Consider the following 18,938-nt stretch of genomic DNA (forward strand, 5'->3'; position numbering starts at 1 on the left):
CAGCAAAGGCAGGATTTCACCACAGATTCGTATTTAAAGCTTACCAATCCTTTCTCAGGCTTCCTCCAGCCTCTCCTTAACTACAACCTGAGTGGGAGACAAGGAATGAGGGAGAACAGATGGGAGAAACTCCTGATCTAAATAGATTGATACCTGAAGCAGAGACTTTATTTTGTCCAGGGCTGGTAGTCCTTCAGTCTGAGTCACCCGTCCTTGTGTGGGAGGTAGGCGGCTGTCTTCCTGAAGGAACATGTTTCGTTCTGCGGTGAGAAGTTACCCTCGCTGCAGAAATTTCATTGAACATTGTTCTCTGCCAGTGAAGTGCTTGTGTGAAACAGTACTTAGGCACTGAGACAAACGCATGCTGATGCAATTTTGTTGGTAAATGAAGTGAGGCAAAATTAGGCACCTCTGTTCCTGCTAAAATTGAAAGAAAATTGAAAGACATCTATACAATATATGATTAATGCCGTTATAAATGTCTGCAAGCACTGATGGTAAAATTTATCACTGTTGAAACTACATAAACTAGAAGAGCTGTACAGATCATTTTCCCCTAAATGTCAACTGTGTACTCTACGAGGGGCTTTTTCTACAAGCATGTATCTGATACTCAGAAGTTATTTCTTCAGATTCATAGTTACACTAGATTTCAGGAGATTATATATGTCAGGATATAAATATTTTCATCTCAGAGCTGCCCTCTGAAAACACAGATCACTAGCCTCTAGTTCAATAACAACACTAGTAATTTTGTGCCCCAAATATCAAGTACAGCTTTGGAGAAAAGTCTGCTTTTGCTAGAAGGACAAGAGTTTCAGTAAGTTATTTCCTTTCTTTTTGTTCTTCAGGAGAGGCTTGATCTAGCTTACTAAAGCTGGTTAATGTCGGTATTGTTCTAAGTCATATGCCTATGTCCTACAGGCTGGCCAGGATGAAGGCTGAGGCAAAGACCAAACGTAAGGAAAGGGAACAGGTGGAAAATATGAAGTCTGAGCAGAAAGAGATGAGGAAGGAGGCGCTGGCAATTCAGTTCAAAGAGTGGACAGTGGATATCAGTGGCAGAATACCAGTTGCACTGGTAACTAGGGTTGATCCTTGTTAACACTGCTGTGGTTGTTCCAGACAGGAGGAGAAGGAAATCTGGGCAGTCTGCCCTGGAATGGCAGCAGTGGAGCAGAAGGGTGGGTAACGGCTCTGACATCCCCTAAGATCAGGGTGTAGGTCAGTGTCTACCACAGCTTCACCAAGCTGATTGCTCCTGAGCATGTGGAAGGCTTGCAATGTGTTCTCCACAGAGGTCCTGGGAAGCTAAATGGATGGTGAGGTACTCGGACACTCCTGAGGTTGCTGGATACATACTTTATCTCTGGATGTCCCTCTGTGCAGCTGGTTATCCTTCAGAATCCCCTTAAAAGATCTGGTGCAGCCAGTTTTGCTCACCTGTGGCCCCAATTAAATCTTCTTTCTAGCCCCAAGACTCACAGAAATTGACAGTGCATCTTTCTTAAAAGTCACACAAGTCCCCTAGGAAATTGTCTTATGGTTACATAGAGCATGACATAGACAAAGTCTACATTTAACAGGACCTATTGTTTGTGGTAAGAAGCGTCATTGTCCCACATGACTGGTTATTCAGCACGATTTACTTTAGTATTTGTCTGCATGAAACAGGCCTTTGACTATTACCTTGATTTGTAGATTCAGAGTGCACTGAGGTCTTTCCTGGATGTCGTTGCTTCTGCTCCCATGGATGTGAGAGAAGGTAAATTTTTGATGTGTCTTTCTTTAGTTTTATTTCTGTGGCCTGAATTCTAATGCAAACTGAGCAAACAATGAATGAATTTGATAATTGACAAAGAGTGTGTAAGGGTAGTTACACCAGGTAGTATATTAATCAAAAATCTTGAGACAGATTGGAAAGAGACTGACCCACCATGTGGTTCATTAATGTGGTCTTGAAAAGTACAAGAGAAGTTAAAAAAAAATCGAAAGAGATGGAAAGATCACCTATAGGCCCTTTCCACTTACATCCTGCATTAGCCAGACGTTGCCATGTGCTTATCACTATTTTTGAGAATCAGTGTAACAACCTCCTTCAGCTGCCCTATCCCATGGTGTACCCTGACTCATGGGAGGTCTTGGAAATCCGATGGACAGCTTGGCATACCGGGAGGTCAGGAGGAAAGGTAAGATCAAAAAAATCAGTCTGACAGAGTTGTTACCTTGTATGGTTAAAAGGAAACAGATGAAATTTGCCTAGCATTCCACTAAACAGCACAGCTTGTCTAGCCATTCCCTTTGCCAGTCCCAGGCATGCCAGTCACAACACAAGGGCCTCTATATCAAAGCGCTCAGCACAGAAGGGATTTCCATAATTCCTGTCCACTTTATAGCTCACACTTGACCTCTTTGAATAATGATAATTGGATGGATAGAGGCAGGAACAGTGAAGTGGCAACATTCAACCTGCTGCCAGCCCTTTACATAGATAGCATGTAATGATCATCAATAATAACAAATCTGCCTTTGCTGGGAGATGGGATAATAATCAGGGCACATCCAGAGGGTATTTCTGCTTGCTGCTGAAGTAACCTCTGTGTAGAGCTTGCCCTTGCTCAGACCTCTCTGTATTACAGGTTTGTCCCTCCGAGTAATCATCCTGTGTTGGTAGCACATCGTGTGAATGCCAAACACAGCCTCTACACTCCTGGTGTGGTGGCTGTGGTTCTGGAGTTCTTGAGTATGAACAGTTCCTGGGATGTGAAACTCGTATGGAAGTTTCTGTCTGAGTGCTTGCTCCACAGATTCTGGACATGCTTCATGTCAGATTTCACTAATATGCTGCTCCATTTCTCAGTGAATTTAATTTAGTAGCATTCAATATATATTAATGGAACATTAAGCTTTGTTTTATAGTTTAGTAGAGATATTGTACAGTTTAGGAATGTCTTAAGCAACGAGATAAGTGCATTCTATGGGGAATGTTCTCATTATTCCTGAGGTATTGCAGAATAAAGAACAGAAAAATGATCCCAACAGAAATAGCATGTTTGTGCTCAAAGACCTCATTAAGAAATCTGTGCAGACATTTGGTGTATCTTTACAGTGGTCAAGAAGCTGACCAACAGGTAGCTTTGAATAGCATAATGAGTAAAATGTTTCCTACAGAGTTTCTTGGAAAAATTACTGTGATTTTCAGATTCCACTCTTGCGAGGCAGAATTGATGTCCCCAGAATTTTCAGGCAGTTTTATCTGTTAAATCAAAAATAATTTCTTCCCTCACATAATTAGTGGTAACTGCTGTTAAAATCATTGCTATTTTCACCAGTATATATCAAGAATAAATATGACCATACAGTTCTGAATAGGTAAGTGCGGATTCTCAACAAGAGAAATATTCTCAGTAAGAATCAGATTTAGATAGCCTTTATACAGCCAGGTGCTTGAGATCCTTGTAATTTTCAGCTATTGTGTAGGATAGCCTCAAATAAACGTAATCCAACATGAAAAGAAAGTAAATGTAACATAAAACATGCAAAAAAATGTATGCAATATGCTAAACCATGGCTGCTTGCCTTCTAAACCAATATCAATTTTTTACTAGCCATCTATGACAGGAAGCTGGAAATCGTAGACACATTGGAAAAAAAAGTAAACATTGATGAATTCACAGAGGTGAGAAATGAAATAAGAGTATCTGATTCAGAAGGTGATACTTATCACAAAGTAGTACCATTTCCCTGTGGACAGCCAAGATGAGTAAGTGAAGGGCTTCTGTTTTCTCCAGCACCCCAGGTAACTGGTCGTATTAGGACATTTCATATTCCGTATCCATTCTCCACTGTCACAATGCTTTCATTTTTGCCCTGAACTGTTACTGGCATGAACCATAACCAGACAGTAAGAAATGTCAAAAATGTATGTAAAGAGCAACCAGGATGAAAAATACGCAGTTTTAAAATCAAAAGCTGTCAATGAGAAACATCAGAAGTGTGTTTCTAACCCACCAAAATCAAGAAAAGCAATTGGAAGTTTCACCTCATTACTCTTCAGCAATTTGAAAACAACCGTATCAGTTCAAACTAAATTACTGGAAAGCTCTCCAGGCCAGGACTTTGCCATCCATTTCTACCTATGACAGAGCTAAATTTTATGGCCAGGTTATTAAACCTGTGAAAAGGGATGTTTGGAATAGAAGTAATGACAGACCCTCAACTGCAGCGATATAGTGGGTGCAGTTACAATAATTAAAAACAGAGAATAAAGCAGCCGTGCGGAGACTTAATTTCAAGCAGCCGTGTGTGATTTTTGTGCCTTCTTCACTCTCAGGAGACTCACACGTTCAGTATTTTGCACAAAGATGCATTTTTATAATAACTTGTTGAAGGCTTTTTTAAGCATGAAATGAGTTTTTTTTTAATTTTAACCTCAGAATAACGGCATTTAATTAAGGAAATTGTTGTGGATAATGGGAGCCCAGAGAATTGCTGTAGTCACTGAAATGAAGCATCAATCCATAACTCTATGGTACATGTATAAGCACGGAATGAATTCATAATACATTAACATTAGAAAAAATGTTTTGAAATATATTTTGTGCACTCTTTATTTTAACTCAAAAAAAAAATGTGAGAACAGAGATCAGAAATATGAAAGACATGGACTGTCATGCTGTCTGATTTACCAGCCAGTGCAACATTGTTCTCAGAATATATTCTCTGATGCTTTTTCCAGCCTGGTTTTAATTGAATCGAATGATGAGGCTTTCATCACTTCCCTTGGGAAACGCTTCCATAATCACAGACCTCATTCTGAGGACAGTGTTGTTTCTAATCCTCAGCTGTAATTTACCTTTGGTCATCAGTTTGCATCATCCACCAAAACCAGAAAAAGAGATGATCTTTCTCCACACTGGTCTAGGCCTTTTCACATGTAGAAAGCATTGTTTTTTAATGTACCTTAAAATTAAATGGCTTTTTTTTTTCCTTCCTTGAATTCAATGCGGCTTTTGGTTACTTAAAGGCTGTTAGAATCTCAGTAGAGAGACCTCACACTGGTGCACACCTGTGGCTTTTTTGTTTGTTTTGCTTTGTTTTGTTTTGTTTTGTTTTTCTGGACATGCTCAGTGGCTGCTCCTTGTATTTTTGCCTCCTTGCTGATGAGCTGGTCAGGTCTTTTATATTAAAAAACATTTAGATCTCAGAGACCAGTCCTTAATGGTTTATTTCACAGGTTTTGTACTATAACGTGGAACTTCCAGCAGTCTGACACAAAGCTTTTGATACCAAGGGAAATACTTACATTTGTAGGGTCCAAATCAGGCTTTACAGGTGAGGTGGTTTTCCATGAGTGCATGTGGCTTACTCAATTTCTAGTGAGATCAGTAGGAACAAAAAGCAAAGACTAGCTGATCCTTTGTTATTGCTGATTATGTGTTTCCAAGCTACCTTGAGGTCTCACACTGGATAGCATTAAGGAGGTGTCCCAGCTTTCTTCTGATAGGTGTCAAAATCTCTTGGTTAAGATAAATAAATGTATGTTTATTGTGTGTACAGCACTTTACACTCTAGAGTGCTTTACACACATCAGCTAAGAAAAGCTTATAACTCTACGATAGTTCCTCCTGCCCACATAGCTGAACATACGCTTCTAAAAAATGTTCTGTGGAGCTGTTAGACAGCAGTATTAATATACAAGCCTTTATATGTGTCATCAAGATGACATAGAAAGTAGCAAGCTGCTTGTCCAACCTGCCTCCTCCCAGCTGCTGTCATCTTCGAGGTTCATCTGTCACAGGGCTCCAGGCTGCAATAGCTCTGAAAAGCTAGTAGATTCATGTAGCCCCAGATCTGCCACCTTCTCTCCAACCCACCTACATCCTTTCTTTTTATGCTGAAATGCAGAAAAAACACACTTTGCATTAGGAGTTGTTCTTTCCCACCAGCCACTCTTCAGGCCGTTGGCTGCTGCTTTTCTGCTCTTCCTCTCATCTCCACTTGTCCCGTATATTTGGAAATTATGCAGTACAGACTTGAATAATAACAAGTATATTAATATTTCAGTTTGTTAATGCCTGTGTGGCATTTCAACAAGTTCAAGATGCTCTAGCACTTATGTCAGGTATCCATACTCTAAAAATGGGATAATGGGGAACATTCTCTGTTTTGCAAATTCTTCCTTTTAACTGTATAGGCTCCCTATTACTGTGGCTGGCTCCAGAAACCTGCTATAATAATTCAGCACAGGCTTTGGGATTGTGGTTTGTTCTGATGGCCATTATTATTTATGTCATGCACACCACATTTTTAGAACCATATTGCTTGTGCTCATAAAAACCACATGGCTATAAATCCAAAGTGTTAAAAGTGTCTCCAAGGCTAGAACTTAAAATAAATCTCAAGTCAGTAGTATTCCCAGTGTCAGAGGCCTTAGGTGACAGCAGGCTCACATTTTAAAAGTTCTTTCCTTTTTTTATTGTATCCAGAGTGGTTCTCTAAACACTGAAATTGTGGGCAGTGGTCATTTTGTGGCATTAGAGAGTTGAGTGTCAGTTCTGCAAAAACTAATGTCTCAAAAGGCCTCCTTGGGAGTAAAGTCAGGAATACTAAACGTTGCAGAAAACCATGGAGAACTTGTATCCTGCCTGAGATAACCTGCCTTAGGCATTGTTGGAGAGATTCTGATCCAGCATCTCTGGTCCACTGAAAGTGGGAAGTGGTCTCTGGGCCAGGAAGGGAACTGTTTAATATGCATTTGTGCAGTGCCTAGTGCAGCAGCAGCATCCCAGGCTTGTCTGGAGAATATTGCTGCTTCTGAAGGAAATAACGAAGTAAGCAGTGTCGCACCCATGCACCAAGTTTGTATCACATTAGCAGACTGATCCACAAAACAATCTCCTTTATATTTCATTACATGGTAGATTTGATCCACAAAACAATTTCCTTTATATTTCATTACGTGATAGATTTTTAAGAGTTCAAATCGCAGTGAAAATACTCAAAGAAAGCTAATGATTTACACTACTGCTTTCTCTCCATAGTATGTCCTTTCCTACACTGAAAATTTTTCAAATGACATGTTCCAAGAAATCCTGAAGCATCTCCGTCAGTGTGCTCTTGACTTCCAAAAAGCCATAAGGTGTGATACGTGGAGGCAAATGTTTACTGATCTCTTCCTAGATTGTGATTATGGAAAGGTAAGCAAAGCAGTTCTCAGCCTAATTTCAATATGATGATGCTTCTACTTTGGTATTTCTCAGGGTCACTGCCTTCTTTTTATTCTTTATGACTCCAGATACTCTTTGCACTTACTTAGCATTATTTCAGAGGGCAATAGCTGTTGTGTTGTCTTCAAATTCATAGTTCTTAGACACAGAAATACCGATAGCCTATAAGCTGATGGCCAACTAGAGACAAAATGACCTTACATGATAACTGCCTGGTGTTTGATGATTCCAGAGAAGAAATTAACCGCAGACTTTAGTACTGGTCGTTACCTGTTCCTATAGCACTTTTAGAATGTTTTGGTGCTAATTTGTCTATTCAGCTATATTTCAGCAAAGATAACCCGATATAGATTGACCTTAACAAATGTGTACATTACTACAGTAGTTGCATATATTGTATTGCATTAATTGTGGTGCATTAATTTATACATCTTTAGGCCTTCTATCAAAAAAATCTCATGAAAGTATAAAGTTAAAATGCAAAATAATCTATCCATACCGCCTTTCTGAGGTAAGTAGTACGAACTTCAGCTGCAGTTTATAGACAGGAAATTAAAATACAATGAGTCAGTTACAGAACTGGAAATGGAATTCAAAAGCCATAATTTGGTTTTCAACAGCTCTTATCTCTGTCTGTCATCCCCTGAATACACCTGCACCCCCATTTTTAAAAAGCTAGACTTACTAGAAAACTAGCAAATAGTAGAAGCTGAAGAATCAATGGCATAAGCTATTGCTAAAAACTTGGGCTTCGTGCAAAAAGTATGGTACTTAATTTGAGTAGCCTCAGTTAGCCAGCTGCTGGCTACTACACAGTAAACAGTTGCCATGATCTTGCAGGTTTCTCCTCTACATATATTATATATTCCATTCAGCACTCCTCCAGTGGTCTTTACATCATGCCTACTCAGAATGAATGAACTGTGCTCTACAATGTCATGCTAATAATGTCATTAGCTCTAAGAGAATGGAATTACAGAGCACATTTCAACACCAATGACATGTTTTAGAGGATGGTGGCGAGCTGCTATTTCAGGGATGAGGAAAGAAATGTGTCTACTTCTCAGTCAGAAGACATTTCATTTTCCTATTGCTCTGTCAAGCAAGAAGAGCTATGGTGGATTCTCCCGGGCAGAGTAGTATATAAAGCTGCATCCTATTTTTGCTATGCATTTTGAAAGGTTCCCTTCTTTCCCTTTCATGTTTTAATGTGACTTTCTTCCTACTATTTTGGTGGCAGTAATCACTATCTCCATGCAACTAGTCCCAGTGGAATCTCAGCTGCAAAGAGCCAGAAATGCTAGTACAAGATAACAAGACTGAGCAGCTCTCAGCACAGACTCCATCGCTGCACAGAAAAAATTGATCACAGCACAAACTTGGTTGCTCTTTCTAGCCTCTGAGGTAGACTTGCTCTCCAAATTGAGTGTGCTAAACTGTAGCGTGGGCCATGCAGTTCTTTTAAACCTGACCTGGTTTCTTTTGTATAGCGCTAATAAGTCCTGCTGTACTGTACCCACAGGCGAGATAAAAAATGCAAACTAACCCAAGGACTTCTACCATTTTGAATGTGATCCATTACCTGTAGTACTCATTCTGCAAAGCACAGCAGAGCAGTTGTTTCAGTTCCTAATTTACATTTGTTTGGCAGCAGGCAGTTATTCCAGTCTGCATGGTGAGTGTGGCTGGCTGTCTCAGTGAGTTGCAATTAGGGCCAGGGAGCTGAGAAAGCAGTGTTTAAATTACAGTCAAATTAGAAGGTATCCACATGATCATTATTATGATTTCAAATGCATGCATCCAGAAGGATGGCAGCTCAGCCAGAACAGCCTGGACTGTGTAGTGAAGCAGTAACTTTCCAACGCAGTTGAATCACTGCTCCGATGCCCAAAAAGGAAATGGCTCTTTGAATTTTAAGCTTATGGTGTTTCTGTGCTCACATGTGTCAAGTATAATTTCTCTCGACGTTATAACAGAATCTGTATTAATTTTCAGGGACATTTTAAGCCCAAGACCTTTAAATGTAACTGATTCTAATCAGAGATTAGTTTTCAAACTAATGCAGTTTGAGACACTTCTGATTACCTTCCTCGCAGTACAACAACAGTCTGCTTTCTCATGACCTTTCATGAGTGTCTATTCCCATCTTACTCACTAACAAGCATATTGTGGTGGTGAAGATACGCATATTATGTTTCCAGAAGAACAATCAAGCAGTTAAATACTGACCTATGATTGATTAAATGGCAAGTCTGGTTTAGTCTGTGTTGATAAAGGAATTGCTCATAGATCACAGAGCATTGCTGAAAACAACTGTGGATCATCACCTGCCAACATTTAGGTGACAAGGAAATTAGGTCAACATGTTTCAACTCTCCAGCCTCTGCAGTTGGCACTAGTTAAAAGTGGAGGCAAATTTTGGGCAGTTGTACAAACACAGATGGCCTACTGTTATTTATAGTGGATGCTGTACCTATCCTACTGATAAACAAGAGTTAGTACAAACGGCTGATACGCAGGAATCTTTAATCAGCTTCCCCAGTCATACATGAAGTGCAAAGAAATGTGACCTTTTTCTAATAAATTTAGGAAGCCAGGGAGATGAAAGTATGAAGTATGAAAGACTAAAACTAGACTGAATGGCTGATTACATTTCTGGTTTGTTCCTTTCCTCAGAATTTGCAAAAATCTTTCAATTCGCTTTGGAGGAAAGGTGTCACGGTAATAGAAAATGTGATGTATTTACTTACTTTTCAGAATTAGCCTACTTGGGAGGCACTTCACCAGTATATTCTGGGTATCTCCATTGTTTTCAAATGCTCTGATCCTTATATTGATGCCACTACTTATAGTTTTGGATTATAAACATCGCAGTCATCTTGACCTCATTTCCAGAAAAGAGCAGCAAACTTCTTTTATTTCTTCAAGTTGAGGACAGAAAAAGTTTCCACATCATTAAAAGAGTGGTGAATTTTACATTTTACAGTTTTTACTCTAAGAGAAAAAGAAAAAAGGAAATCAATAATACAAAAGAAAAGCTACTTGCCACAAATAAACTTAAGTAAATCTGTTCTCTAATTAACTACCTTATTCCATTAATGGGAGGGAGATTACAAAGAAAATGGGACTGAAATAATGACAACAAGAATTCATTGTAAAATGGAAAACTTGCAATCGTTTAGATTTGCTTTACTTTTTAAGCTCACAATTTCCTGATTGGAAATGACCCATTTCATTGTCTTTTCCTGGTTTTATTGTCTGTACACACTCACACTGAGCAACAAGAATTTAATAAACTCTCTGCTTGCCTCTGCACTGGAACTGCTGATGCCTCTCTCACCTCTGTGGTCATCTGTGTATGAATTTTTAAAGGAAATCAGGGAAGTTGTAATAATAGCTTAGATTTTTGGACTAATTATTTTCCCATACATAATGCTTCAACGAAAATGATGGGGCACAAAACCAAACCCCAATGTGCAGCTACTATCATAACACAGCACAGCCCACAATAAATGAAAATCTTCCATAGTACTGTCGGGCAATCAATGCTTATTTTGAAAGTATGAAATGTTGGTTCTTTGATCTTTATATGCAGAACTCATTTGGCAGAAGTAGTCACAACCATCTAACTGCAATTTCTCTAGAATATGCAAGAGAATGTGCTCGCAAATTAATATGTGTGAGGAGTCCTAGCTAAGCCCAGAGAAGAAAATTTTGTCCTTATAAAATAAATGGACTTCTTTGAAATTTGTTCTGATGTTCTGCTAATGGATAATTTTTAGTCCCATGTAATTCTTAGCTAATATGTGGTGCCTTTGTAGTGCTACAAAGGTTGATTCAAGTCCCAAGAACTAGAGAAAAAAATCCAGAACCAGTAATTGTAATCTTTTTGTCTAGGTTGGTCTCTTAGACAGACAAAAAATACTTGCCCTGCTGGAAGAATTCTATGACAGAAGCCCCGTGAGTGCTAAGAAGAGATTTTGTAACCCGAGACAGTGTAAGTATATGGGATGGTTCAGTTGTAGTTGAAACATTAGGTCACATGAATTTGTCTAGCTAAGATATGTCTTATGGACAAAACGGACCTAAATGGATGCTGTGACCTATGCACCATAATTTGCAAATGCTTTGCGAACTGTGATGCAACGATCAGAAATACTTCAGCATCCCGAACCTTTCCTTCCTACGAGATTCTGTCGTACTTTCCTGAAAGAATTCTTTCTTACTGTGCATTATTAGAAGTTAATTTCCTGTTTACACTAAAATTTCTCTGGAACTTGGAATAATAAAGAAAAAGCACAGAGAATCATCTACATGAAAGTGAAGTATTTTTAAGATATCGGTTATTAATTAATTGCTGGGATCAAATGTAAAGCAAATTACAGCTTTCCGTTTTAGTATGGAGAATTATGAAAACCATTTCAAAAGAAACACGGTGTGATAGACAATAAAGAACAGTTCTCTGCAGGCAAAGATACTATTCTGAAGTTTTGTTTTTCTGGGATGCATGTTTGCAGCAGGTACTTTCTTGTAATTTCTGTTTGCTGGGGAATACCTTTTCTATTTATTTTTTTTAATTTCTTTTGCAATAATAGAGGACAAAACACAAGCAAACTATGAACTTACCTGTTTTTTTCTACATTAGGGCCAATAATTGAGCTGCAAGAGATTGAGCTTGCAGATTTATGGGGAGACCTTCATGACGACGAAGTTTGTGAGGAACTCAATGAAAATTTAGTCTTGTCTCAAGCAGAGATTTCCGAGAGAGAGATTTTACCATGTGAACCTGTAGGTGATAATAGCCAAGGCAGTTACGAAATGAGCACTAGTGTCAGTGAAGGTCTTCTTGAGCAAATGGACATGAGTGAAGCTGAGACTGGAGGAATTTCTAAGGAAGAAAAACAAGCAGCAGAATCAAATGATGCTGAGGTGAGAAAGGAAGGTGAAGAAACTGTATCAGTGGTGAAAAGCACTGATTTTGAGTGTAGTGATTTGAATGGAGATATAATACATAGTGAGAACACCAGTTTCCATGAAGACACCAAAACTGAGAGGCAAACTGAGTCTGCAAGTGCAGACGGGAGGAACCCTTGCTACGATCAGCCTCTGCTGATTATAATCTCAGTAGAGATGAACCTGGATCTGAAAAACAGACAGAGGAAGAATTTAGCCTGGGTAGCGAGCCTGCTACAGAAATAAATAGGGAAAAAAATATCATCTATCGAGCAGAGAACCTGTCTTAGAAGGGAAGTTAGTGGGGAGGGGGACAAATGGATTGCAGAGGCAACCAACATGCTTTCAGGACCAACACCTGAAGCTATGAATGTGACATCTGAAGACAGAGCTGTGGCAGACATGGATGTCATTGCTTCAAAACAGGATGCTCCAGTTGCAGAGGCTGTGAAAGAAACTGCTGCAAGGAAAGAGAGTTTTCTTAGTGAGCACAGCGGCCAATTTGGGCAGCAGACAAGCTCAGAGACAAGACTGCAAGACAAGGACCTGCAAGACCAGAGTATAGGTAAAGAGTTCTCCTTTATTGTGGCAGACCTTAGTCTTTTTAAACATACGCCTTTTGATTGGTTTAACTGTAGGTGTGTTTTTAATCCATCTCAAAACCAGTGCAATCATGTGAGTGATTTCTGCATAGACAAGACTAAAAGCTTTGGTAGTTTCAAGACTAAAAGCTTTGGTATCTTTTCAGTACGGTGTTTTCTGTCGGGGTTTCAGTGTTCCTCCCACAGGACAGCAGGTGAGGTACTGTGCTGGTGATCTGTATTCAAGGCACTGAGCAGACACTTTAATTCAAGTAGGGACTTTCTGAAGCATCAGCATTTTTGTAATAAGGAGAAATTACATTCTCTTTCACTCTGTAATACTACCATAACAAGACAAGAGCCTAAGAATATTAAATATGAAATGATTTTAATAATATTTAGAATGTGATTGCCCATAGGGAGATACATTATCGGATCATGCAGCAGGAACCTTTTATTTTAACCTCTCACTGTGTCTCCAAAGGAATACCATACTTCTCAAGTGTATACAAAGGCCTGTTCTAGGAAGGCTGTTGTTGGGCAACTGTGGATTTCATAATAGGTGCTTTCTTAAACATACTTCAAGGACCAACTTCCTTGCTAGTGCTGTGTTAATACGCTCTTGCATCTCACAGTTTAAAACTGCAAGAACTGAGTCTACGTTGCCAGAGCAGCCTAATTACAGACTTCTTACATAAGGGACTGTCAAGCTGATAGCACAGCCCACTAGAACCTACAGCTTTCCGTGGTTAACTTCCAGTGCACAGCACTGGCCTGTCATTCAGCCAGTCCCTGGATGCACACATCCTGCACTGTTTGGGGCAGGCAGTACTTCCATCTTAAGAGCAGATACCCACTCTGTTCTCACAGAAATGATGGGGTGATGGTAGGATGCTCTTTGAGAGAAAGATAGAAATAAGAAGTCTGAATATCATTTTGCATCTGCATTGGAAAAGAAGCTATCTAATTGCTCTTGTTAAGATAGATATTTGTAGCTGGGCTTAAGAAGTGTAATAGTCACCAGGTGAATTTCAGAACAGTGTTTCCAGGCAGTAAATAGCTACTGATAACAAGGGTAGCTCCAGAGACGCAGTGGTATATTTTACATATTAGTCAGCAGGCTGGTCAGATTATTAAGCTCTGGTTCACAGAAGATTCCTCTTTAAAACTGCAGGTCCAGCTTATTCAGACCGACAGGATTCTCAGGCTGAAGCTGGCCAGGAGTTTGAACTGCCATGGTCAGGTGAGTACTCATGTCAGATCTTTTCACCTGCTTTAGAAACTATAGTTTGTGTGTATGTATTTAACAGCTTTTAGAAAATCTGTATCTTATGCTTTTTTAAAAAAAGCTTATGTCATTACATGCTCTATTTTGTCTCATCAGGTGACCTTCTCACCTTTGACCTAAGCTTCAAGTATAGCAGCTATGGAGAGAGAATTCCAAAGGAGTGGATCTGTGAGAACATCAGATTTGCAGGTATTTGGTTACAAAATTGTATTTTCACTTGGCACATAGAGATTGGCAGGGTCTGTAGACATGCTGTGAGCTGAGTTTTGTCCAGAATACAAACACTGATTCCTGAGGCTGACTTCTAGATAAGAGAGCAGTGTAGTCATAGTCTCAACAGCCTACTTTCTCCATAACAATAATTTCGGCTCACCTGTATTCAGTGATTTGACCTCACTGCATGATTGTATCCATGCTAGACTGGAACAAAAATCTGAAGAGAGCACATTAAAAAGTACAGACAGATTAAGGCCTTTAGTCAGCATGGAATCAGTCTGTATTCAGCCATACATTTGCTGGCTAGGAAGCACAGGATTCAGGACTGCCACTGTCACATGGCTGGCTTGAGGGCAGCATTTGGCTTCCTGCGACACACTGTGCTTTCTGCCTTTCAGACTTATGTCCCATCATGGCAGACATTCAGAACCGTTGTACTTCTCGTGTTAGGAGTGCCTTTGATGAAAACTGCCTCAACCTGCCACAATTTGTTCAACTCATGGAGACATTTGTTGGTCAAGACATTTCTCTGCCTACTGTGAAGAATCTTATTGAATTTATCAAAGAAGAATACAAACAGACAGAAGAATCAAAAATCGAACAACTAGAAAAAGTAAATATTGATTTGCTGATCCCAAGTCCAAACTAAATAAAAAACCAAACAAGCAAACAACTAGGAACAATTACAAACTCAGCTTTTAATCTGATGCTGGCAGAGCTTTTTACTTGCAGCCTTGCATTCTGTATTTCTTCCAGAGATGTTCTGCCCCTTTGTTTTCGTATGGATTCACCATCCTTAGCCCTTAGCTCTAGCAGTGATGACAGACTCATCCTGTAGGAGGTTGTCTGTCTGTTCTATGTCTGGATCCAGTGAGACAGCAGGTTGATAGTTAGCCGTGAAAGAACTCAAAACATTCTGTTCTGCTTATTCACCTGTATAATAGCCAAGAACCTGATGTCTGACCTACTATGCTGGCATGTACATATGAGGTTGTGGATGTTTTGGGGGAGGACTTTAAAACAACCCTTCAACGTGCTGCTTTTGCATATGTGCACGGGTATATGCGAATGTGCACATTTCTTTGAGTTTAAGGAACAAGGTGTTCTTGCTATGTGTTTGGAAAAAATATATTCCCCTTCAGCAACAGTCTCATGCACAGCACCAGGCTGCCCCGTATCACTTCAGAATATATGTGTATATATATGTTTCATGGGGGGTCTGTCCATAGTAGCCTCTCTAGCTGCATTTTCCTCAGACCTCTTTCTAGTTTCCCTCTGCGCTGCTGACCTAATTTGGATGAGATATTGGATCTGACGGCTCTACTGTCCTCATGCTCAACACAGCACACTGCCGGTATTTTGGCCTTTGAGACAATTCCACTCCTAGCCATTTATCACTGTATGCTGTGCAGGGACTGGTTTTAAAGGACAACTTGCACATGTGTTTCCTCGGAGCCCACACACTTCAGGGCAGCGCCAGCAAAAGTGATGTATGGAAATAAAAACTGTGAAATCTTTGGGTATTACTAACAAGCCTCTGGTTAGTTCTTGCTGTGAAGACATTTGTATTCTGGGAAACTTCCGCTTACCTGAGTTGATCTCGCCTCAGATCCATCACGGGTTTCATTCATTTACTGGGAAATGCCCTCTGCAGCGCTGATTCTGCCTGATAAAATTGTCAGCGGTGTTTAGTGTTTTTAAATATCTCCCAGGTTTACTGATTCATCTCCAGGTCTGAGCTATGTTTTTACATAGACTTGGCCTGGCCCACAGGGGCTGTAATCAGCCTGCTACTGCAGTCTCCATATTTGTGTACACATTGAGCCTCAATGTCCAGGAGTTCTCAAAGACCAGCTCTTTCTCTGTTGTAGGTTCGCCGCACCTCTCGCTTGGCCCAGCGAAAACTGCTTTTGGAAGCACTTTTTGAAAAGTGGGACAAGAACGCATCTGGGTTTCTGGACCTGAAAGAGGTGGATGCTGTTCTAAGCACGTTCAAGGAAGGAATGGAAAAAGAGGCCTTGAGGAAGGGTAAGGAAACAGCTCTGCTCTGAGAGAAGTACAATGTTAACACAGTAGGCCTTAAACCATTCAAGGACAGTGCTAATGAAGTTGTTGGCGAGCACCAGTATTTTTTTGTTTTTGCAAGCAGTCATAAGCATACAAGGCATGATGTACAAAATGAAAAGGAACAGTTATCCTGACCTACTTGTTAATACAGAGCTCCACCCCCTCCTCCACTGCAAGACGCTCCAGAGAGAGCAATTCCTAGGCAGAGAGAAGCCCAGTGCTTTCATGACATAGTGATGTGTTGAAAAATTGTTTCAACTGTAACATGCAATATCCACTTGTGATATGGCAGAGAAAAAAAAAAGCTAAAGCCTGAGGACAGGTTTCACACTTTTAATCTAGCCTGTGTTATCCAGCTACATTTTACTACAGAGTGTATCTCATAGCAAAGAACACCAGCTTTCTTTATTGGGCTCAGATGACCTTTAGTAATCCCACACTGTTGCACAGCTCTCATGAATTAGATAGCAGCTTTGAGTCTCTCTTCACTATTGGTTCATTTCTCTGAATAAACTTAGCAATTTTGGTCCTTGACAGAATAGGCTTGGGTCAGACAGAGGTGCAGCAGGTTCACCTGGACCTGTCTGGCAGCCTCATAACATATTAACACGTGGGCATCAGGTGCTCTGAAATACTGTATTAGCAATTAAGAACATGTCTGTATGTGTGCTTGGGTGGAGAGGACAGGTTTATTCATCTGCATGAACATCTGCATGTGGCTCGCTCTGCCAGGCATTACCGAAAATGGCTCATTTTGGCAACCAACAAATTCTATTCTTTAGCTTATTTGAGGGAGCTGATGGGATGGGGAGTGCACCAGCATGCTGCAGTTAGTTGTCCCCAGGCTGCACAGCCACAGAAGAAACTGTCAGTTTATAGCTCTGCTGTATTCAAAGTGTGCCAGAACATACTACAGAAATATGGAAGGACATAGTCTCTTCTTTGAAAGGCTTATAAACTAAAGGACAAATAAATAGAAAGATAGTACAGCAAAATCAATACCACCTACAAGCAACATAAAACTATTTCTAACAGCTTCAACAAAATCTCAACATCATGGAACAAGCCAGATTGGAGGAGAGGCTCACAGACATTGCACTTTCCCGGATGAAAGCACAGACTGAAAAGTGGGTAGAATTATTTGATTTTCCTTGTAAGTGGAAAGTTTAATGTTATAGATATAATGGGAAAAATAATTCATTATGCCGTGGCTCACTAAAGAAAAAACTGATCATGTCATGCTCAGCTTCATGTGTCTTTCTTCATCTCTTTCTTCAAAGAGAGCAGGTTAAAATCCAAACATTTTTGTACCATCAAAAAATTCTTCATCCTAGTTTTGTCAGAAAGCAAAAATTACATGAAAAAATACTGAATACTCTTTAGATGATGGGCAGGATACGACAGCATTAACATTCAGCTCCACCATGATTGAGGCCTGTTAGTATTTGCTACTGCTATAGGTAAAACTAGTGATAAAATGCCCACTGGCTTCTGCAGGGGAAGGAGGAGGCTCTCAGCCCCCATAAACATCAGTGTGGTCAGTGCGCTGAGAGGCAGCCAGGGTAGCTTCCTGCCTGTTCTTGTGCATCGTTAATCAAAGCATTTTCTGCTGCTCTGGTCTTTATAGACCATTGTATGTACTGATCGCAAAATACTCCCTGCCTAACAGCACAGTTCATGCTTCTTCTACCTGTGTACCTTCGCTTGGTTAGTTTGCTAATAGGGTGTGGCGTGATGAATAGCTATCTGTCGTTTTCTTTACTTCTTCGGGTCCAACAGGATTTGAAATCAGGATGCAGAACAAATGATGAAAGCGTTAGTCACTGCAGTGCTGAGGAGAGGCACTGCCCGGAGCGTGAGCAGACAAGCACGGCTCTGGGCAGAGCACCCGGTGAACCCCAGGTTTCCGAGGCAAGGAACCACCCTGCAGCTCTGAAAGGTTGTGCAAGAGCACCCCCGTGAGTCTGGAGCTGTAGCACGAGGAGGAGCAGCACTGGGTTTTGGAACAGTTGGGACAGGGGTTGAACGCTTCAGAAAATCTCATTTTAGACTGGCTGCCGATTTAACTAACACTTAAATAGAAACTGATGTGGTGAATTTACACTTTCGTGCTCAGTCTGTTAGGACTGGGGGAGACCCATTTGTCTTAGGACCTCTGAGCAAACTGGAAATTTGTGAACTGGACTAAGTTGGTAGAGGAAAGCGATTCTTTAGAATTTGACCCTTATTGCAGTCCTCCTCCTCCAAGCAAAAACTCTGCCAGACATCTACTGCAGATTGTCGGCCTGTATTTGGGCCAGCTCAGCTGCAATCTCTGGGACATGAGAAAGGGGACAGGGTAAGGCTACACTCCTCAGCCTTGAACAAGATAGGAAAAAGCAGCCTCCACACGGTGATCTTTATTCCTTCAGTCCCTGGCAGCTAATAGGCAGCAGCTCTTCTCTGTTCGGGCGTTTTTCCTGCTAATTTAGTCTTCTAAACCCAGGAAGATTGCTCTTGTTCTTTTGCACTACACCTACATCTGCTGGTGCAGTGCAGGTGATTCCAGAGCACTGTTGTCCCATCCTCTGCATGACTTCAATGAGGTTTTAATTTTCTTTGATC

The 18,938-nt window shown here is 40.4% G+C and overlaps 1 protein-coding gene across 7 annotated transcripts in view; it reads left to right on the forward strand.

Moving 5' to 3' along the window:
- Positions 1 to 18,938, forward strand: part of EFCAB5 (EF-hand calcium binding domain 5) — a 39,077-nt gene that overhangs the window by 10,512 nt on the left and 9,627 nt on the right. For 5 of the 7 annotated variants that reach the window (XM_040533167.1, XM_040533172.1, XM_040533166.1 and 2 more), the window contains 11 exons: positions 925 to 1,081; positions 1,702 to 1,765; positions 3,609 to 3,679; positions 7,044 to 7,199; positions 11,127 to 11,226; positions 11,875 to 12,158; positions 12,609 to 12,747; positions 13,938 to 14,006; positions 14,148 to 14,240; positions 14,666 to 14,880; positions 16,139 to 16,295. In XM_040533167.1, coding sequence (XP_040389101.1) covers positions 925 to 1,081; positions 1,702 to 1,765; positions 3,609 to 3,679; positions 7,044 to 7,199; positions 11,127 to 11,226; positions 11,875 to 12,158; positions 12,609 to 12,747; positions 13,938 to 14,006; positions 14,148 to 14,240; positions 14,666 to 14,880; positions 16,139 to 16,295 — 1,505 coding nt within the window. Of the gene's footprint in view, positions 1 to 924; positions 1,082 to 1,701; positions 1,766 to 2,102; positions 2,190 to 3,608; positions 3,680 to 7,043; positions 7,200 to 11,126; positions 11,227 to 11,874; positions 12,159 to 12,608; positions 12,748 to 13,937; positions 14,007 to 14,147; positions 14,241 to 14,665; positions 14,881 to 16,138; positions 16,296 to 18,938 lie in introns of those variants that run through there. The other 2 variants (XM_040533171.1, XM_040533170.1) reach the window with 2 other exon arrangements.

The sequence above is a fragment of the Cygnus olor genome, chromosome 20, assembly GCF_009769625.2.
Source record: "Cygnus olor isolate bCygOlo1 chromosome 20, bCygOlo1.pri.v2, whole genome shotgun sequence".
In the NCBI taxonomy this organism is placed as follows: domain Eukaryota; kingdom Metazoa; phylum Chordata; class Aves; order Anseriformes; family Anatidae; genus Cygnus; species Cygnus olor.